The sequence below is a fragment of the Ranitomeya variabilis genome, chromosome 2 (genome assembly GCF_051348905.1).
Source record: "Ranitomeya variabilis isolate aRanVar5 chromosome 2, aRanVar5.hap1, whole genome shotgun sequence".
Lineage (NCBI taxonomy): Eukaryota > Metazoa > Chordata > Amphibia > Anura > Dendrobatidae > Ranitomeya > Ranitomeya variabilis.
Window position 1 is genome coordinate 78,991,855 of NC_135233.1, and position 22,986 is coordinate 79,014,840.

At 45.9% G+C, this 22,986-nt stretch overlaps 2 protein-coding genes across 3 annotated transcripts in view; one reads left to right on the top strand and one right to left on the bottom strand.

Moving 5' to 3' along the window:
• The window catches only part of LOC143804462 (uncharacterized), a 523,411-nt gene that overhangs the window by 6,324 nt on the left and 494,101 nt on the right, over nucleotides 1–22,986 (bottom strand). The window lies entirely within an intron of this gene.
• Nucleotides 11,452–21,253, top strand: LOC143804463 (dynein axonemal assembly factor 10-like). Of its 2 annotated transcripts, none has more exons than XM_077282578.1 (4): nucleotides 11,452–11,484; nucleotides 19,567–19,701; nucleotides 20,524–20,621; nucleotides 20,985–21,253. In XM_077282578.1, the coding sequence occupies exons 1-4, from the start codon at nucleotides 11,467–11,469 to the stop codon at nucleotides 21,190–21,192; spliced, it is 459 nt and encodes a 152-aa protein (XP_077138693.1). In that variant the 5' UTR covers nucleotides 11,452–11,466; the 3' UTR covers nucleotides 21,193–21,253. The 2 variants fall into 2 exon arrangements, with proteins under 2 accessions (XP_077138693.1, XP_077138695.1); XM_077282580.1 differs by lacking the exon at nucleotides 11,452–11,484 and adding an exon at nucleotides 18,641–19,477.

Here is a 22,986-nt window from a genome sequence, read left to right on the forward strand (position 1 = left end):
AACCGCCAGTCAATTTGAATTGCCAGGGCCATGGAATCATTCAGACCTGTGGGAATGGGAAAACCCACCATCACATTCTTAATGGCTTCAGAAAGGCCATTTCTAAAATTTGCAGCCAATGCACATTCGTTCCACTGGGTCAGCACGGACCATTTCCGAAATTTTTGGCAATACACTTCAGCCTCGTCCTGACCCTGAGACATAGCCAGCAAGGCTTTTTCTGCCTGAATGTCAAGATTGGGTTCCTCATAAAGCAAACCGAGCGCCAGAAAAAACGCATCAATATCAGCCAATGCCGGATCTCCTGGCGCTAGCGAGAAAGCCCAATCCTGAGGGTCGCCCCGTAAAAAAGAAATAACAATTTTCACTTGCTGAGCGGAGTCTCCAGAGGAACAGGGTCTCAGGGACAAAAACAATTTACAATTATTCCTGAAATTTCTAAACTTAAATCGATCTCCGGAAAACAGTTCAGGAATCGGTATCTTAGGTTCTGACATAGGATTTCTGGTAACATAATCTTGTATGCCCTGCACACGAGCAGCAAGCTGGTCCACACTTGTAATCAAGGTCTGGACATTCATGTCTGCAGCAATCACAAGCCACTCAGAGGTTAAGGGGAAAAGAAAAAAAAATGAGAGAGAGAAAAAAAAACAACAAAAAACTCAGAACTTTCTTTCTTATAATCCCGCTTCTGCAATGCATTTAACATTTAATACTGGCCTGGCAAACTGTTATGACCCCAATGGCGAGGGTCTCAGAGATATCAGCAAGTCTGCGAAGTACAAAAATCCAGCTCATAGGGCAGTGGTAACTGGGTTGACCATATATCTACTCCTAACGCCAACACTAGAAGTAGCCGGGGAACATGCCTACGTTGGTCGCTAGATGTCACGCGCCAGCCGGAGAGCTAACTACCCCTAGAAGAGGAAAACAAAGACCTCTCTTGCCTCCAGAGGAAAGACCCCAAAAGTCGGATAGAAGCCCCCCACAAATAATAACGGTGAGGTAAGAGGAAATGACAAACACAGAGATGAACTAGGTTTAGCAAAGAGAGGCCCGCTACTAATAGCAGAATGTAGTAAGATAACTTATATGGTCAACAAAAACCCTATCAAAAATCCACACTGGAGATTCAAGAACCCCCGAACCGTCTAACGGCCCGGGGGGAGAACACCAGCCACCCTAGAGCTTCCAGCAAGGTCAGGATACAGATTATATACAAGCTGGACAAAAATGCAAACAAAAACAAATAGCAAAAAGCAAGAAAGCTGACTTAGCTTAATCACGCAGGAACCAGGATCAGAAGACAAGAGCACTACAGATTAGCTCTGATATCAACGTTGCCTGGCATTGAACTGAAGGTCCAGAGAGCTTATATAGCCAAACCCCTGACCTAACGACCCAGGTGAGCATACAAGGGATGAATGACATACCCAGAGTCAAATCACTAGTAGCCACTAGAGGGAGCCAAAAGGTAAATTCACAACAGTTTTAGCAAGTAATTTTTTATTTTTGCAAGGGTAACAGGAGAAATTAGACCCCAACAGTTGTTGCCCAGTTTGTCCTGAGTACGCTGGTACCCCAAATGTGGGGGTAAACCACTGTTTGGGCGCACGTCGGGGCTTGGAAGGGAGGGAGCACCATTTGACTTTTTGAACTCAAGATTGGCTGGAATCAATGGTGGCGCCATGTTGCGTTTGGAGACCCCTGATGTGCCTAAACAGTGGAAACCCCTCAATTCTAACTTCAACACTAACCCCAACACACCCCTAATCCTAATCCCAACTGTAGCCATAACCCTAATCACAACCCTAACCCAAACACACCCCTAACCACAACCCTAACCCCAACACACCCGTGACCCTAATTCCAAATCTAATCCTAACCCTAATCCCAACCCTAACCCTAATCCCAACCCTAACCACAACTGTAACCCCAACACACCCCTAACCCTATCCGTAACCCTAACCACAAGCCTAATCTTAACCCTATTTCCAACCCTAGCCCTAATTCCAACCCTAACTCTAATTCCAACCCTAACCCTGAGGCTATGTGCCCATGTTGCGGATTCGTGTGAGATTTTTCCGCACGATTTTTGAAAAATCTGCAGGTAAAAGGCACTGCATTTTACCTGCGGATTTACAGCAGATTTCCAGTGTTTTTTTGTGCGGATTTCACCTGCGGATTCCTATTGAGGAACAGGTGTAAAATGCTGCGGAATCGCACAAAGAATTGACATGCTGCGGAAAATACAACGCAGCGTTTCTGCACGGAATTTTCTGCACCATGGGCACAGCGGATTTGGTTTTCCATAGGTGTACATGGTACTGTAAACCTGATGGAAAACTGCTACGAATTCGCAGTGGCCAATCCGCTGCGGATCCGCTGCCAATCCGCTGCGGATCCACGGACAATCCGCTGCGGATCCGCGGCTAATCCGCTGCGGATCCACAGCCAAATCCGCACTGTGTGCACATGCCATAACCCTAACCCTACCCCTAACCCTAACCCTACCCCTAACCCTAATTCTAACCCTAGTTCTAACCCTAACCCTAGTGGAAAGAAAAAAAAATATTTTCTTTATTTTATTATTGTCCCTACCTATGGGGGTGATAAAGGGGGGGCTTATTTATTATTTTTTTTATTTTGATCGCTGTGATAGAACCTAGCACAGCGATCAAAATGTACTTGTAACGAATCTGCCGGCCGGCAGATTCGGTGGGCGCACTGAGCATGCGCCCGCCATTTTGGAAGATGGCGGCGCCCATGGAGAGGACGGACCGACACCGGGAGCCTCGGTAAGTAGAAGGTGGGGAGATCGGGGCACGGGGGTGGGGTCGGAGCACGGGGGGTGGCATAGGAGCAGGGGGGAGCGGACAGGAGGACGGGGGAGCGGAGCACAAGACGGAGGGGAGCGGACCACAGATCGGTGGCTTGGGGGGGCGATCGGTGGGGTGGGGGGTCACATAAGTGTTTCCAGCCATGGCCGATGATATTGCAGCATCGGCCATGGCTGGATTGTAATATTTCACCAGTTTTTTAAGTGAAATATTACAAATCGCTCTGATTGGCTGTTTCACTTTCAACTGCCAATCAGAGCGATCGTAGCCACGGGGGGGTGAAGCCACCCCCCTGGGCTGAAGTACCACTCCCCCTGTCCCTGCAGATCGGTTGAAATTGGAGTTAACCCTTTCACCCGATCTGCAGGGACGTGATCATTCCATGACGCCACATAGGCGTCATGGGTCGGATTGGCACCGACTTTCATGACGCCTACATGGCGTCAAAGGTCGGGAAGGGGTTAAGTGGTGGAACTTGCACTATTGCTGAATGACTAAATACTTTTTTGCCCCACTGTATATATATATAATCATTATAATTTGTTATAACTAACCACAGTTAGTTACTATTTTAGGTTAATTAGGATTACCATAATTATTAATATTTGCCAAATATCAAAATAATGAGAGAGAGAATGTTTTAGGGCATTTTTATTACTATATATTTGTGTATAAGCTGAGTTTTTCAGCACATTTTTTTGTGCTGAAATTGCCCCCCTCGGCTTATACACAAGTCATTGTCCCAGTTTACGGCGGGGGAGGGGGAGCGGGTCCCAGGAGGCAGGAGCCGGCAGCTGTGGCTAAAACCTGTGCCCACTCCTAAAGATAAATGAATCTTCACTGCACTGGCAATGAATATAAATTTATCTTATAGCACAGGCACAGTTACATCCGCAGCCGCCGGATCCAGTATAAAAGAAAAAAAAACATCCTACTTACCTTCCCTGCGCGCCCTCGCAGCATCTCATTATGGTGCCAGCAAGTCCTGCGGCTGGGCGATCATGTGTTCCCACTCATTAAGGTAATGAATATTCACCTCTATCCCATATAACAAGCAGAAGAGACTTTTTTGGTCTGAAGAACACAAGGAATGGACATTAGACCAGTGGAAATCTGTGCTTTGGTTTGATGAGTCCAAATTTGAGATTTTTGGTTCCAACGACCATGTCTTTGTGCGACACAGAAAAGGTGAACGGATGGACTCTACATGCCTGGTTCCCATCGTGAAGCATAGAGGACGAGGTTTGATGGTGTGGGGGTGCTTTCCTGGTGACACTGTTGGGGATTTATTCAAAATTGAAGGCATATTGAACCAGCATGGCTACCACAGCATCTTGCATTGGCATGCTATTCCATCCGGTTTGGGTTTAGTTGGACCATCATTTATTTTTCAACAGGACCATGACCCCAAACACACCTCCAGGCTGTGTAAGGGCTAAGACAAAGAAGGAGAGTGATGGGGTGCTACGCCAAATTACCTGGCCTCCACAGTCACCAGACCTGGACCCAATCGAGATGGTTTGGGGTGAGCTAGACTGCAGAGTGAAGGCAAAAGGGCCAACAAGTGCTAAGCATCTCTGGGAACTTCTTCAAGATTGTTGGAAGACCATTACCGGTGACTACCTCTTGAAGCTCATCAAGAGAATGCCAAGAGTGTGCAAAGCAGTCGTCAGAGAAAAAGGTGGCTACATTGTAGAACCTAGAATATAAGACATAATTTCAGTTGTTTCACACTTTTTTGTTAAGTATATAATTCCACATGTGTTAATTCATAGTTTTGATGCCTTCAGTGTGAATGTACAATTTTCATAGTCAAGTAATAAAGGCAGCACACTGCAGCGCTAAAACATGCAAACATGAAACATGAAAACTGAACTGCAATACTGCACTAGAAATATGAAAAATGAGAGTGTTTAGCGCATAAAAATGGCCAATTTTATGTGTACCTGATAGCCCCTTTACGGCATCTCTCGTATATCAGGTCCTACGCTTGCCTACCTCGCTGAGAATAAACGTCTCCATGTGAATAGGTACCTGTGAAAACCTCTTCCTAGACTCACATTCTCTCTCTCTGTGGAGGGGTACCGGACCTGCTGCGATTAAAACACCTGGGCTAGGAGGAGGAGTGCTCAGTCAGAAGGCTAAATAATATATTTGAAAAAACTGACCGTCACATCCATACATAGACTAAGTGTGAACAGGTGCTGAACCTAGAGTAACCAACTCATATATATAGTCAAGTAATAAAGGCAGCACACTGCAGCGCTAAAACATGCAAACATGAAACATGAAAACTGAACTGCAATACTGCACTAGAAATATGAAAAATGAGAGCATTTAGCGCATAAAAATGGCCAATTTTATGTATACCTGATAGCCCCTTTACGGCATCTCTCGTATATCAGGTCCTACGCTTGCCTACCTCGCTGAGAATCCAGTACCCCTCCACAGAGAGAGAGAATGAGTCTAAGAAGAGGTTTTCACAGGTACCCATTCACATGGAGACGTTTATTCTCAGCGAGGTAGGCAAGCGTAGGACCTGATATACGAGAGATGCTGTAAAGGGGCTATCAGGTACACATAAAATTGGCCATTTTTATGCGCTAAACGCTCTCATTTTTCATATTTCTAGTGCAGTATTGCAGTTCAGTTTTCATGTTTCATGTTTGCATGTTTTAGCGCTGCAGTGTGCTGCCTTTATTACTTGACTATATATATGAGTTGGTTACTCTAGGTTCAGCACCTGTTCACACTTAGTCTATGTATGGATGTGACGGTCAGCTTTTTCAAATGTACAATTTTCATAGTCATAAAAATACAGAAAAATCTTTGAACGAGAATGTGTGTCCAAACTTTTGGTATGTACTATATATATATATATATATATATATATATATATATATATATATATATATATATATATATATATATATATATATATATATATATTAGATTGTGGCCCGATTCTAATGCATCGGGTATTCTAGAATATGCATGTCCCCGTAGTATATGGACAATGATGATTCCAGAATTCGCGGCAGACTGTGCCCGTCGCTGATTGGTTGAGGCAACCTTTATGACATCATCGTCGCCATGGCAACCATTATGACATCTACGTCGATACTGTGCCCGTCGCTGATTGGTCGAGGCGAATTCGTGGCAGACTGTGCCCGTCGCTGATTGGTCGAGGCAACCTTTATGACATCATCGTCGCCATGCTGTGCCCGACGCTGATTTGTCGAGGCCTCGCGGCTTCGACCAATCAGAGATGCGGGATTTCCAGGACAGACAGACAGACAGAAAAACCCTTAGACAATTATATATATATATAGATATATATATATACAGTATATATATATATATATATATATATATATATATATATATACACTAGATGGTGGCCCGATTCTAATGCATCAGGTATTCTAGAATATGTATGTCCACGTGGTATACAGCACAGCCCACGTAGTATATTGCCCAGCGATGTAGTATATTGCCCAGTCACGTAGTATATTGCCCAGTCACGTAGTATATTGCCCAGCCACGTAGTATATTGCCCAGCCACGTAGTATATTGCCCAGCCACGTAGTATATTGCCCAGCCACGTAGTATGTTGCTCAGCGACGTACTATATTGCTGAGTGATGTAGTATATTGCCCAGCCACATATTATATTGCCCAGTGATGTAGTATATTGCCCAGTGACGTGGTATATTGCCCAGCGACGTAGTATATAACCCATCCATGTAGTAGATTGCCCAGCTACTTAAGTGACAGGTTAAAAAATAAAAAATAAACATACTCACCTTCCGATCCGAAGTCCCCTTGTAGTGCGAACATACTCACCATAGTTCTGTCACCTGTGTGCGGTACAGGCTGCAGCTTCCGGTCCATGGGTGTGCTGTCGTCGCGGTCACATGACCGTGACGTCATGGCAGGTCCTGTTCGCGCAGGCGCACAGGGCCTGTGATGACGTCGCAGTCACATGACCGTGACGTCATGGCAGGTCCTTGTGCCATACGATAATTGGTACCGGAACCTACCACTTGCACAGAGTGATTACCGGAGGGTGGCGAGGAGCGGGAAAGGCAGCGGAAGGTGAGTATATAATGATTTTTTTTTTTTTTTAACATTAGATCTTTTTACTATTGACGCTGCGTAGGCAGCTTCAATAGTAAAAATTTGGTCACACAGGGTTAATAGCAGCGGTAACGGAGTGCGTTACCCGCGGCATAACGCGGTCCGTTACCGCTGCCATTAACCCTGTGTGAGCGCCGACTGGACTGGAGGGATATATGCGGGCGCCGGGCAGTGAGTGCTGGGAGTAAGGAGCGGCCATTTTTTTCTGGACTGTGCGCGTCGCTGATTGGTCGCGGCAGCCATGACAGGCAGCTGCCGAGACCAATCAGCGAACGAATAACGGTGACAGAAAGAGGGAAGTACCCTTAGACAATTATATAGTAGATGTATACTGCTCAAAAAAATTAAAGGGAACACTTAAACAGAATGTAACTCCAACTAAATCAAACTTCTGTGAAGTCAAACTGTCCACTTAGGAAGCAACACTGTTTGACAATCAATTTCACATGCTGTTGTGCAAATGGAATAGACAACAGATGGAAATTATTGGCTGTTAAGACACCCTCAATAAAGGAGTGGTTCTGCAGGTGGGGATCACAGAACACATCTCAGTACCAATGCTTTCTGGCTGATGTTTTGATCACTTTTGAATGTTGGTTGTGCTATCACACTCGTGGTAGCATGAGACTGACTCTACAACCCACACAAGTTGCTCAGGCAGTGCAGCTCATCCAGGATGGCACATGAATGCGAGCTGTGGCAAGAGGGTTTGCTGTGTCAGTCAGCGTAGTGTCTAGAGGCGCTACCAGGAGACAGGCCAGTACACCAGGAGACGTGGAAGGGGCAGTAGGAGGGCAACAACCCAGCAGCAGGACCGCTACCTCAGCCTTTGTGCAAGGAGGAACAGGAGGAGCACAGCCAGAGCCCTGCAAAATGACCTCCAGCAGACCACAAATGTGCATGTGTCTGCACAAATGGTTACAAACCGACTCTATGACAATGGTCTGTGTGCCCGACGTCCACAGATGGGGGTTGTGCTCACAGCCCAACACCGTGCAGGACGCTTGACATTTGCCACAGAACACCAAGATTGGAAAATTCGCCACTGGCGCCCTGTGCTCTTCACAGATGAAAGCAGGTTCACACTGAGCACATGTGACAGACGTGACAGAGTCTGGAGACGCTGTTGAGAGCGATGTGCTGCCTGCAACATAATAAGAATAATCTTTATTTTTATATAGCGCTAACATATTCCGCAGCGCTTTACAGTTTGCACACATTAACATCTCTGCTCCCGTTGGGGCTCACAATCTAAATTCCCTATCAGTATGTCTTTGGAATGTGGGAGGAATCCGGAGAACCCAGAGGAATCCCACACAAACACGGGGAGAACATACAAACTCCTTGCAGATGTTGTCCCAGGTGGGATTAGAACCCAGGACTCCAGCGCTGCAAGGCTGCAGTGCTATCCACTGAGCCACCGTGCTGCAACATCCTTCAGCATGTTCGGTTTGGCAGTGGGTCATTAATGGTGTGGGGTGGCATTTGTTTGGAGGGCCGCACAGCCCTACATGTTCTCCCCAGAGGTAGCCTGACTGCTATTAGGTAACGAGATGAGATCCTCAGACCCCTTGTGAGACCATATGCTGTTGCAGATGGCCCTGTGATCCTCCTAATGCAGGACAATGCCAGACCTCATGTGGCTGGAAAATGTCAGCAGTTCCTGCAAGATGAAGGCATTGAAGGTATGGACTGGCCTGCCCGTTCCCCAGACCTGAATCAGATTGAACACATCTGGGACATCATGTCTCGCACCATCCACCAACGTCACGTTGCACCCCAGACTGTCCAGGAGTTGGCTGATGCTTTAGTCCACGTCTGGGAGGAGATACCTCAGGGGACTATCCGCCGCCTCATCAGGAGAATGTCTAGGTGTTGAAGGGAGGTCATACAGGCACGTGGAGACCACACACACTACTGAGCATCATTTCCTTGTCTTGAGGCATTTCCACTGCAGTTGGATAAGTCTTTAACTTCATTTGCCACTTTGATTTTGAGCATCATTTGAACTCTAGACCTCCGTGGGATATTAGTTGTGATTTACGTTGATCATTTTTAGATTGTATTGTTCTCAACACATTCCACTATGTAATGAATAAAGATTTACAACTTGGATATTTAATGCATTGATATCTAGGATGTGGGATTTTAGTGTTCCCTTTAGTTTTTTGAGCTGTGTATATGAATAGTCACACACTGACATCCCACACCCCACTGTGGCTTATAGGCAGACTGTCAGCCAGTGCTGAGGAGAATATGTGTAATAAATACATATATATGAGATACACAGCTGTGTGTGCAGACTATATAGAGAGCACACACACATTATATATATATTAGTCACACACTGACATCCCACACCCCACTGTGGCTTATAGGCAGACTGTCAGCCAGTGCTGAGGAGAATATGTGTAATAAATACATATATATGAGATACACAGCTGTGTTTGCAGACTATATAGAGAGCACACACACATTATATATATATATTAGTCACACACTGACATCCCAGACCCCACTGTGGCTTATAGGCAGACTGTCAGCCAGTGCTGAGGAGAATATGTGTAATAAATACATATATATGAGATACACAGCTGTGTGTGCAGACTATATAGAGAGCACACACACATCTATATATATATTAGTCACACACTGACATCCCAGACCCCACTGTGGCTTATAGGCAGACTGTCAGTCAGTGCTGCCCAGCACAGCGCCAACACCACAGCCAGCAATGCCGCCCACCCTGCACGTCCTGTGCGCGGCCTCCCGGAGCCCGCCATCATCATGTACACAGAGGCAGTAAGCGACCAGGAAGTGAGCGCCGCCAGTGGTGACTCCTCCTGCTGCTGGCACTGGGCGGGCGCTGCCGGGCAGAACAGACGGCGCTATGGGCGACAACTATGGCGTGCAGACACCTCCTCGTGATGGGTAGTCCGGCTCTTTTTTTAAATAGAAATACGTTTTACACAGTCATCATTCCAGGTCTTTGCCTGTAAAGTGAGATCCTCATTATACACCTGTATAAGTATCTATTGAAGCAGTAAAGACTGTTTTTAGCATTGCGGTTTCCTCAGATTGTTAGCTCTTGTGAACAGGGCCCTGCTACTCGGCTGTAGTCTTAGGGTATTACTTTCTAATATGTGGCGTTTTTGGTACATTGCTGTAGTCATTCCCTCTTGGATAAGATTTATCTGCATCCGTATTTTTTCTGCAAATGGATGCAAACGCATGGAACTGCATCCTGATCAGGATTTGGTTGGAAATGTGAAATTCTGACTTCTGGGGCAGAGGGGAGAGAGGAGAGAAGAAAGGAGTGGGGAGAGACGGGTGAAAGTGAAAGGAAAAAATGGGGCTCCGAGCATGTGCAGTACGAAGTCCCCATGCAGATTGGACGCAGGCAGCCTGATTCGGGGGTTTCTACATTGACAATCGTATGTCTTTTGGATGCGCTGCTACATACCAGGATGTCTGCAGATTTTTTTTAACACCCAAAATTCGCAACAAGCTGTGTTTTGGGAGCACATGAAAAATCCTGATGCAAAAGCAGGTCCAGGCATCCCCATGTTAAGTATAGGGATGCAATCTGGATCGAGATGCATCAGGATTGCTACACATCACAATGCACCGTACCAAAGCGCTAGTGTGAAAGCAGCCCCACCCATGCAGCCCCTAACCAGGTGCCCCATGTTATATACATGCTCCCAATACATTTTATTAGCACACTATAACATAGGGCACAAGCCCTTCTAGTGAGGCCGCTCACTGTATGACGGCACAGCATGCAGAGTCTACATTATGTCTGCATCCTGCTCCCATACAGTTTCATCACTTTCCCATACAGCACATCACTTGCTTCTGAGCATGCTCAGTCCCACATAATGGATCCCTGCACATGGAAGCACACAGATCCGTGTTGTCCAGGATCCGTGCTCCATGGTAATTCCAGACATGTAGCTACGGGTCCGTGTGCATCCATTTTCACACGCATTCTATATGATTGGAGCTGTACTAGATCTCGCAACAGGTTTTGCCTAAAATCACTTGATATTACCCTATCCTCAGCAGCAGCAACTGATGCCGTCCATCCTCCTCCCTGTAGTGCTCCTGTCTTGAATCCTCCTCAGTCCTGACTAATACTATGATACCAAACAACATAGCTCCCAACTGTCCCTCATTCTGCAGGACTGTCCCAGTTTTGAGCCTTTGCCATGCCAAGCACTCCCGCATGGGACGCTCTGCTTCCCGCAGACAGCAGGAGAAGCAGCCGACACGCCCCCTTGTGTTAAGCCATGTCCCTTACCCTTCAGTATGCGATGTATCAGCCGGTCATCCCTGCACCCGCAGAGCCTTACACCACATATTGGCTGCCTGCTCTTTGCGCACAGGACCTGTGATGAGGTCACATGAGGGGAGGAGTCAGGGGTCACATGATCGGGACCTTCATGGATTGCAGGACTCGGCTGTGCTGGTTGCCAACTTGCCACATGGTGCTGCTGGATGAGGTAAGTAAGCTGCCTTGTGTGGGGTCAGGAGGTGTACAGTGTGGATGTAGCAGAGCCATGTCTGTGTATGAGGTGAATGGAGCGGAGCCGTGTGTGTCTGAGGTATATGGAGTGGAGCTAAATATGTACGAGGTGTACGGAGCGGAGCCGTGTGTGTACGAGGTGTATGGAGCGGAGCTGAATGTGTACGAGGTGTACGGAGCGGAGCCGTGTGTACGAGGTGTATGGAGCGGAGCCGTGTGTGTATGAGGTGTATGGAGCGAAGCTGAATGTGTACGAGGTGTATGGAGCGGAGCCGTGTGTGTGCGAGGTGTATGGAGCGGAGCTGAATGTGTACGAGGTGTACGGAGCGGAGCCGTGTGTACGAGGTGTATGGAGCGGAGCCGTGTGTGTATGAGGTGTATGAAGCGAAGCTGAATGTGTACGAGGTGTATGGAGCGGAGCTGAATGTCTACGAGGTGTACAGAGCGGAGCCGTGTGTGTATGAGGTGTATGGAGTGGAGCCGTGTGTGTATGAGGTGTATGGAGCGGAGCTAAATGTGTACGAGGTGTATGGAGCGGAGCTGAATGTGTATGAGGTGTATAGAGCGGAGCCATGTGTGTATGAGGTGTATGGAATGCAGCCATGTGTGTATGAGGTGTATGGAGTGGAGCCATGTGTGTATGAGGTGTATGGAGCGGAGCCGTGTGTGTATGAAGCGTATAGAGCGGAGCTAAATGTGTACAAGGTTATGGAGTGGAGCTGAATGTGCACGAGGTGTACGGAGCGGAGCCGTGTGTGTATGAGGTGTATGGAGCGGAGCCGTGTGTACGCAGCGGAGCCGTGTGTGCAAAGTGTACGGAGCGCAGCCGCATGTGTAGAAGTAGCTATGTCTGGCCATTATATGGTACAAAGTATCATGTGCGGCCAATATACAGTATGGATCATCTTGTGCCGTCATTATACAGTATGGAGCATCATTGGCAGCCAATATACAGTATGGAGCATCATGTGCGGTCATTATACAGTATGGAGCATCATGTGGGGCTATTATACAGTATGGAGCATCATGTGCGGTCATTATACAGTATGGAGCATCATGTGCGGCCATTATACAGTATGGAGCATCATGTGCAGTCATTATACAGTATGGAGCATCATGTGTGGTCATTATACAGTATGGAGCATCATGTGGGGCCATTATACAGTATGGAGCATCTTGTGGGGCCATTATACAGTATGGAGCATCATGTGGGGCCATTATACAGTGTGGAGCATCATGTGTGGTCATTATACAGTGTGGAGCATCATGTGTGGTCATTATACAGTATGGAGCATCATGTGCCGTCATTATACAGTATGGAACATCATGTGCTGTCATTATACAGTATGGAGCATCATGTGCTGTCATTATACAGTATGGAGCATCATGTGTGGCCATTATACAGTATGGAGCATCATGTGCGGTCATTATACAGTGTGGAGCATCATGTGGGACCATTATACAGTATGGATCATGATGTGGGGCCAAAACAGAATTCATCATCTTTCCCCATCTCACACAACCCCCCCCCTCGCTGCCTTGGGATAATCCTTGACACTGATCTCTCCTTCAAACCACATATCCAAGCCCTTTCCGCTTCCTGTCGCCTTCAACTCAAAAATATTTTACAGATCCGTACATTCTTCAACCAAGAATCTGCAAAAACCCTCCATGACTACTGCAACCTCCTGCTCTGTAGCCTCCCCTCGAACACTCTCGCACCCCTCCAATCTATTCTAAACTCTGCTGCCCGACTAATCCACCTGTCCCCCTGCTATTCCCCGGCCTTTCCCCTCTGTCAATCCCTGCACTGGATCCCCATTACCCAGAGACTCCAGTACAAAAGCCTAACCATGACATACAAAGCCATCCACAACCTGTCTCCTCCATACATCTGTGACCTCGTCTCCCGGTACTTACCTGCACGCATCCTCCGATCCTAACAAGATCTCCTTCTCTTATCTCCTCTTCTTAAAAGTAGTATATAAAAAAAAGTGTAAAAAAATGGCCCCGAAAATGCAAAAAATAAAAAAGTGAATTTGTTATATCCGCTTCTGTAGAAGTTTGATCTATCAAAATATAATGTAATTTTAACCCATAGAGCAAATAAAAAAAAAAAAGCGAAAGAAACGTATGTATCCCAAAATGGGACCAATAAAAACTACAGAAAACAAGTCATCACGCAGCTCAGTTGACCAAAAAATGAAAGTTATAGGTCTAAGGAAATGGCTACACCAGGGCCGGACTTAGCCCAAAAGGCGCCCTGTGCGACACTGCAGGACGGCGCCCCCCCCCCTCCAAACTTTGAAAGAAAACAATAACTCTTTAATATTCACAACAACACGTTTACTTAGAAAACTTGTGTTTCCCTGCAAAACACTTGAAGAAACACTAATATTGCAATAACGGGAATTATAAAGTGCTTTAAAGCGGACCAAAAGGAAAAAATGACGCTTGGTCCAAAGCCATATGGGCTGACAGCCAATCAGAGTGCAGAGCGGCGGCCTGCAAGGCCAAACACCGCCCTGCACTCTGATTGGCTGTCAGCCCAACGCTGACAGCCAATCGGAGTGCAGAGATGATGGCCAGCATGGAGAAGAGTTCCGGACGGGTGGCAGCAGGTCGGGTGCCGTGCGGACCAAGAGTCATTCTATGACTTTTGATCCACCTTAATACTAAATAAAATATCTTAAAATATCAAATATAAATAATATAATAAATATGCAACATACATGAGAAAAACTGTCATTAAATATGTGCACAATTTTCAACCTTCAAGACAAAAAAATAAAAATAAAGTGCACTATACTGTAATCCAGCAACAACAAGAACATAATAACGTGCTACATAAACTGATTTAAAAAGCAACTTTCCGTGCTTTTACTTTGGCAAACTCATCAATAGTTTCATTTAAGTCTAGAGATGCCAACACATCATTTTCAATTGACAAGACTGCAAGTGAGGATAACCTGCTCTCTGTCATAGTGGACCTTAAATATGTCTTAATGAGCTTAAGTTTTGAAAAACTGCGCTCTCCTGAGGCCACAGAAATCGGGATGGTGCACAGAATCTGAAGTGCAGTCCAGGTTTGTGGAAAGTGCTCTGTAAACTCATTTTTGGTGAGGAAACCAAGTATCTGCAGCGGAGTCTCAACATCATCAGGGAGCACATTCCGAATGTGCCAGAGTTCATCAGAAAGTTCAGCACCATTTATGTCAGACTTATTGCCATAAGTCAGAGACTTCTGCAGTTCTACACTATGTGCCAACAAGTCTTCCCGTGATTCATGGCTCTTTATATCGTACAAAAAGCCCCATTTTTTATTATGAATACTGAGTTGCTGGAAACGCTCCTCCATTGAATTTAAAGCAGTATCCACCAACACATTGAAGAACTCAACCTTAAATTTCTGCTTTGCATCCACAATTGGTTCATCCCGTCCTTCATAGCTAAAAGTGGGTTTTTTAATTCTAACACGTGAGGTACTCTTAAATATGGGGTCCACACCATTTTCCTCTGCTATATTCTTTGCTCTTTGGAAAGAGCCTTCAAAACCATTCTCCCTGAATTTCTTAAGAAAATCATGGGTTTTTTCAATCATGTCTGCTGCTGTGATGAGGTTGGCGGTCTGGTTTTGCAAAGCTTTGCTCACAATATTGATTTGAAATAATATGTCATACCACACAATTAAGGACACCATGAATTTAAAATTAAGGATATGTTGGGACAACTCTAGAGCATCATGTTTTGTTTTTGGCTCTGTACTGCTGTCTTCAGAAAGGGCAAATAATGCCTCCTGTATACCTGCTAGATTTTGGATCAGTGGTTTGAGGCAGTTTATCCGGCATTCCCATCTTGTGGTACATAGAGGTTTTACAGTAAGACCTGATACATGGTCTGTCAAAACCTTCCATCTCTTGGCTGACCCAGCAAAAATAGTATATACACGCTGAATAATTCCAAACAGGGTTATAGAATCTATGTTAGATTCTGCTGCATCTCCAACCACTAAATTGAGGCTGTGGCATCCACATGGTACAAAAAACGCCCTTGGATTTTTTTTTAGTATGTTGGCTTGAACACCATTATTTTTGCCTGCCATATTGGCACCATTGTCATAGCCCTGGCCACGACAGTCATCAATATCTAGCTCTTTGCTAATTAGGAAATTAAGAATAATATCTGATAATCCTCTACCAGTTGTGTCTGTTACAGCAACATATCCAAGAAAATGTTCCCTGATCTGGCATAACCCAAGTTTAACATCAATAAAACGGATGGTAAAAGACATCTGCTCTTGATGGGCTAGATCAGTTGTACAATCAAGAATTAAGGAATAATACTTTGCCTTTTTGCATCTTTCAAGAATTTCACTAATAACCTTTTTGGCCATCAAATTAATTATTTCATTTTGAATAGTTTTACTACAGTAGTGGTCAGATGTCTCCTTTGACTTGACTCGTCGCAGATGTTCTGCCATTACAAAGTCATAATTTCCTAATAACTGTACTATAGCAAGAAAATTTCCATTATTTGCGGTGTATAGACGATCAGAAGATCCTCGAAATGCCAAGTTCCGTTCAGCCAACAACTGAGTAATACGCATGAGTCTTTCCAGTACGTTTCTCCAGTGCTGCTGCTCTTTCTGTATTCTGCTCTGTAACTGATGGTCAATTGTTTTTTTGTTTTTCATGCGAAGCTGAACTTCTATCCACTTTGTTTCTGCTGAGTAATGGTTAATGGAAGTTTCATGGGCCTTTAACATCTGACTCATATGGCTCCAATCCTGTGATCCATCCAATGCAAGTGCCGTACGGGATCTTCTATCAAACAGTTTGCAACAAAAGCAAAATACTTTGTTCAAACTTTTGGAGTACACCAACCACTTTCTTGCTCGTTTCACGCCATTGTCCAAAATTCTAGAGTAAAAGTCCTCTGAAAAATGTCGATTCCTCTCATCTCTCTTAAATTCTATATTTTTAAGTTGCACAGGGGCCGGCCTGCTTCTACGATTAGATCAATTGATGAAGAATTTAATGTAGGCCAAAGTGCAGGATCTGAGTCAATGATTGCAGAAATTTCACTGCTTTCAGCCTCATCAATGCCCTCCACATGCTGGCATGTGTTATCCCCTTCTGATGTGAGGGCTGGTGTGGTAGACTGATCTTGTTCTACTGCAACCTCATAAACGTCTGCTATGGTAGACTCTTGGTCAACTTCGCTGATCCTAATTTTCAATGATGTTGATGGTTCCCCTGGCTCCAATGGGATTGTATCCATACCACTCCTTATTTCACATTCTTGCTGTGGAATATCTGATGTTGATTCCTCAGCAGTGCTCGGTACATTGGTGCCACCATGTTCAGAAGATTTTTCGAACAGTCTTTTTAAAGACCCTGCTTGCTTTTGATTTGCCTGTTCTGCTAAGGCCTTTCGCTTTCTGTTCTGTGCACCAGATGCTTTCTTAGGGCTCATCTTGCCTGACAAATGTTATTCTTCCCTGAAAAGGTTAGGTGTGGACCAAAAGTCTTATTAGTGCAGTCCACATGCTACTATAACCATCTATCTGCTCATTTAAACCTAAGGTGGCAGAGGTGAGCAGGTGATAAGTAACTAGAAACAAGTAAGCCACTGTACACTGCACAAAGTCTGGGAAGAGTGGGAGGGGGAGAAGGAGAAGGAGAAGGATGGATGAATACATTTAGCAGAGAGGAGCGGGAGGAAGTGAGAGTAGGGTGGCTCCTGAGCAATGCACCTAACCCCCAATTGCCCCCCCGGTTGCCATGGTTAGGTTAGGCACCATAGGGCTATTTTAGCCCCTTCTGCCCTGGACATAGTAGTATGTTACATGGTAGACCCATAGGACGCCTGAAAATCAGGCTAAACACCCTTTTGTGTTCCTAGAGCCATATGCAGTGGCGTACACACCATAGATGCGACGGATGCGGAAGCACCCAGGCCCGTGGCTTGGGGGGGCCCAGTGCCGCCCGCCCGCATCCATGGTGTGTCCTTTTTTTTTATTTTTGCCACAAGCACAGTGCCCAGCCACACAATGGGCCCCACAGCAAAAGGGTCACAGCAATGGTGCCCAGCCACAGTGTCCGGACCCAGTCACAGCGACCATGCTTGCGGATGGGCCCCTTGCTTGCGGCAACACATAATACGTTTCCAAAATAAAGCTGCACCCCAACCCCCCGCCCCCCCCACACATAATACGTTTGCAAAATAAAGCAGCACCCCAACCCCACCCCGCCCCCCCCCCCACACACACACTGCAAAAAATAAGGCTGCACCCCAACCCCACCCCCCCCACACACACACCAAAAAATAAGGCTGCACCCCAACCCCACCCCCCCCACACACGCACACTGCAAAAAATAAAGCAAGCGGCACCCCAACCCCACCCCCCCCACACACACACTGCAAAAAATAAAGCAAGCTGCACCCCAACCCCACCCCCCCACACACACTCTGCAAAAAATAAAGCAAGCTGCACCCCAACCCCACCCCACCCTCCACACACACCAAAAAATAAGGCTGCACCCCAACCCCCCCCCCCCCCACGCACACTGCAAAAAAGCAAGCTGCACCCCAACCCCCCCCCCCGGGGCGGCCGCCAGCATAGTGGAGGCCATGTGAGGTGGTTACTCACGCTTTGCTTGGCTGAGTTGGCTCCTCAGGTCCACCTCTGCTCTGCTCTTCAGTGCCGGGAAGAGAGCGGCGGGGCACGAGCGGGGACGTGTGGCGTAATGTCACACGCTGTGCAGCCGTTCTCTCCCGCCGGGGACAGCAGAAGGCGGAACTAAAGTTCCTCTGCGTGCTGTCCCTGCCCAGCGGGGAGAACGGCTTGCGCGTGTGACATTACGTCACACGCAGACAGCCGAGCGACAGGGCGGGCGCCGGGCGGGCGGCACTGGGCAGGAGCAGGCGAGCGGCAGATACAGATAGCGCAAATGGCGCGGCGGGGGGCGCCACAAGAGGTGCGGGCGCCCTCAGGCCATTAAGCGTCTACATTGTGATGTAATGTGACATTAATCTGCTGAGCTCAAATGCGCCCCTTGTATGCTAACGAGCCTTAGCGCCCTGTGCGGCCGCACAGGTCGCACAGGGCAAAGGCCGGCCCTGCCCCTATATATCGATGCTGCGGAGTGACCCCGCATGTGTCAGTTTATGCTGCAGACGTCTTTATTCTGTGCATCTTTACCACAAGGTTTTTATTATTTCCAATTATTGAACCCTTGGTGGCCAGTAGAGGTGGAGTGCGGTCTCTGAGACTTTCCTTGTGCTGCCCCTACTTTCTGGGATGCACTTCCCTGATTTTCAATTTTCTCCATTCCTCCCATGTTTTCCTCCAACCCTTCCCTTTTCTCTCGCCAGATTCCACCACTCTCCATGCTTGTGGCCGTTTCCTGCATCTTTCCTCATATACCCTTGTCTACTATAATAATAGGTATCTGGACCATTCACTACAAGCACGTTGTACCTCCAGCCTCCCCTCTATCTCCTTAGATTCTAGCCTTGTGAGCGGGGCCCTGACTCATTTGTGGGTTCCTTTGTTCTCTGGGGATGACAAGATCGGGTGTTGAAGTGTATGAAAATGGCCGTCCGAGCCAAGGTCATTGCATGTAGCTGACTTTCCTGTAGTGATTATGGGGGGCCTCTAACTATCTTGCCATGTAACATGTCCGCTTATTCCCTTTACATGGCTTGAGCTATTCCAGGTGGACAGTAATGCCGTCAGTACCCTCAGATATGCCACCATTGTTTTTTTTTTTATGAAGGTCTCTTCTATGTTCAGAAGTGCAATAGTTCTTTCCTAGGGCATCATTTTAGCTGGTGGAAGTGACCATAGCCGGCCCACCACCCTCATATCCTTCAGTGTATGTATCAGATGGCTGAAGCCACATACAGTTGTGATTTCCATGGAGCATAGCCGAGTACAGCCTCAGTCCCCGTTGGGCAGCCTCCCGGTGAGCCGCCCCATCACCTTGTGAATGTCTCCACGCTCCTGATGAGCTCCATACTTTCTTACTCTTCATCATTATTACGTTTGTTTCAGGTCTGCAGTTTAGAGTTTGACAGAACGGACATCATGATGAATAAATTGGTCGCCACATCTTTAGAAGGCAAATTTCATGTCTACGACATGAGGACCCAACATCCTACAAAAGGTTTTGCATCAGTAACCGAAAAGGTAATTCTCTATTCTACTCCTAAGTTGAGCTTTCCATTTATAGAGATTTATGCCATAAAGGTTTTAATGGCAGACGTGATCCACTGCCTGTTGAAGCTCTGTTGTGCCATTTCAGAACCAGACCACAAAGGGAAACAAAGTGGAGGGAAGACGGCCCCTTTGGGTGCCATGTGTATGCCGGTCTCCTCCATGGGGGAGGTGCATGCCAGAAGGATTCAAAGAATCTTGTTGTTGGAATGCCAACTGGGTGGGGTAACGGGCTGTTTTTCCCTGGAAATGATCCTTAATGGGGTTTTCCACTTTTATTAAAAGCAAATTCCAAATGTTGCCAGTCACTGCACTCTGACCTCTGCCCTCCCGGATTCACTATCCTTGTCTCCACATGCAGCTGACGATATCATTATATCTGCTTTATGTAAGAGAGCCAAGATATAGTAGGCAATTAGCTTGACCTACAACCTCCCCTTAATCACACTTCCTTTCCACATTTATATGTGCTGTGTACAGAATGTCTATGTTTTTTATAAGATGTGATCTCACACTGCTGAGAGCTGACAGGAAGAAACCTATCACCAGCAGAAGACTGACAATGTGACTCCACAGTATACTTTAGGCAACACTTGCAGCAGTTTTATGAGATCTATCTCTGTTACCAACCCTAAAATGGGGAAAAGAAAAATCCATTAAGTGCTCAATGCTAGTTAGAAACTGTTGGCATAGCATGCGGTTCATTTTCCCGTTGCATACTGGAATATGTTGCACTTTACACATTACAAAACTCTACAAAATGTAACTAGAAATGATGAAAACTCTTTATTTCAGGCACACAAGTCTACCATCTGGCAAGTCCGGCACCTGCCACAAAACAGAGATGTCTTTATGACGACAGGAGGAGTTGGAAGTCTTCATCTCTGGAAATAGTGAGTACCGTCTTTTATTTCTGGAGTAGAAGGCAATAAAGGGTTTTCTTGGGTCATGTAAAAAACAATCATAGTAGTAATAGAGAATATAAAAAAGGCACCAAAAGGAGTAAACAAAATATTGCAAATTCATATGTAATAACCACCATGATGATTATCAGACATCACACTTCGCTGTCATCACTAAGTACATTTAAGGCCTTTTGATTATGGTCACTGGACCTCTGCAGCCATGTGATCATTTCTAGCCATTTACCCTCCTTTTCTGAAACCTGTAATAGTTATTCATTGACCTCAATGTACGATACGCCATTTTTTTTTTTAGTCCTTTACTGACATATGATGACTTCTTTTTCTTCATAGTGAATATCCCGCCCAGCGATCCCGGAAGGACCCTGACGGTGTGGACATTGGGGTGGCGGGAATGGTCAGCCTCCTTCAGAACGTCACTCTGTCCACGCAGCCCATCTCCAGCATCGACTGGAGCCCCGATAAGAAAGGCCTGTGTGTTTCCACATCTTTTGACCAGACTGTTCGAGTTCTGATTGTCACCAAGCTCAACAAACTTTAATTTCAAGACAATAAGAATCTTATTTTTTTTCTACACCTTTATCTGACCTTCAGGTCTGTGATTCCAAAAATATATATATTTTTAACTGTCTCTCTTCCTTGTGACATCTCACTCGGCCGCTCTTTTTATTGATTAATCAAAATGGAAAGGGGGGAAAAAGGGAAGTCGGCTCACACGTTGCATTCAGACGCTTCTTTGGAGAGGAGTCACCGCACGGAGCCGTCCTGGTCCTGAAGCCAAGCAGAGGAAGAAGTCGTCTCCAACGTTGGTCTTTTTATAAACATCCTTGAGCATAAGCTGACACATTTCGACTAAAACGTCTTATTTATGGTCTATGAATAAGACGTTTTAGTGGAAACACGTCAGTTTATGCTCAAGGTTATCGGTGATAGTCCTGCCTATCTGTTTTTATAAAAAGACTTACAATAAAGGTGACTGTTTATCCTTAATCATTCTGGAGACAAATTTTTCCTCGGCTTGGCTTCTTTTTAATGATGACCATTGTTAGCATGACACTTTTTTAAAATACTTGCGTTCTCCTCTGTCTTACGATGTTATTCTTTATTTCCTCCTGGAAATGTACAAATTGATAACCGGATGTTATTATATCCCGTGTTAGTGTCAGTAGGGCTTGTTCCTGTAAAGATTGGTCAGGAATGCTAGAAAGACCCTCCACAATTGGTATTTCATGGGGTATACAAGTATTTTCGAAGACAGACCAGTTAGTATTGCTTACTGGTTTTCTATGTAACCAGTGTTCCTTGCGGAGTAATGCAGCCGGTGTTGGGGCTTATTCACACAACCATATAGCAAAGGTATTTAGGGTCCGACAGCCATGAACTCGTAGGAATGTGTTTTGCTTTTCAAGTTAGGAGACCTGGGTGCAGCTGGGCATTGTGGCTGTAAAATACAGCCGCTGCTTGTGTGAGTAAGATCTTAAAGGAACTTTCCAAGAAGAGCGTTGTGTTACATACCCTAGAGGGTTTCCATGAGTCGGATTTGTGCAGAGTTTGATTCCTTTAAGTTATGATATTTTATCTGAACAATCTGATCTACTTGATTTCTAGTCCCCTGCCTGTTCAGAGCAGAACCGATCACAATGATGCCTACTTAGCACAAATTTTTTGCACGTCCCATTACATCTGCCACAATGGGAATACCACTTCTTACCTGGCAGAGTCCGCAGCTCTTCTGGGGCAATGTCACGTGTCACACTGCAATGATGACGTCACATGAGGCCAAATAATCAACAGAAGAGTCGAGGATGCCAGGCGGTGAGGGGCCGCTGACTGCTGCCGGGGCCAATAGAATGGGACGTCCGAATCCATTTGCTCCCTAAGATGCATTGAGAAGTGGCACCTCTACAGGAAGAGCTGGAGTGTAAGAAGCCACTCGGAAAACACATCTTCTATATATGTTTTCACTGTTTCATATTAACATTTAAATATACTTGTTTTGTAGATAAGCCTTGTAGTTACTTTTGTATGAGGAAGCATCTGATGCTGTGACATTTGCGATATAACATTGGTCCTACAGAATATATAAAACAATGAAAGCAAAGAGCTAAAATTACATATGCAATATTGGGAATTATGGCCGATTCCCAATCAGCTATTTTACTATTACCTCTGCATAATCGGAGTTGGATGGCAGCACAATGGCTACGTAGCTTTATACCACTCTGACAGTTCGGTGTATCCACTTAGGGTATCCATAGACCACTATGGACTCAAAGACTTTTTGGCAAAGAGGAGATTATCACAATGTTTGGGCTTTGCTCACGGAAATGATGAG

What these genes read in the sequence shown, in the direction of transcription:
- LOC143804463 (XM_077282580.1), top strand. Translation starts at nt 19,430, where the DNA reads ATGGAGCATAGCCGAGTACAGCCTCAGTCCCCGTTGGGCAGCCTCCCG. An exon ending in CCCCGTTGGGCAGCCTCCCG is followed by an intron (nt 19,478 to 19,566) that starts GTGAGCCGCCCC and finishes CGTTTGTTTCAG; the next exon opens with GTCTGCAGTTTAGAGTTTGA. An exon ending in AGTCTTCATCTCTGGAAATA is followed by an intron (nt 20,622 to 20,984) that starts GTGAGTACCGTC and finishes TTTTCTTCATAG; the next exon opens with TGAATATCCCGCCCAGCGAT.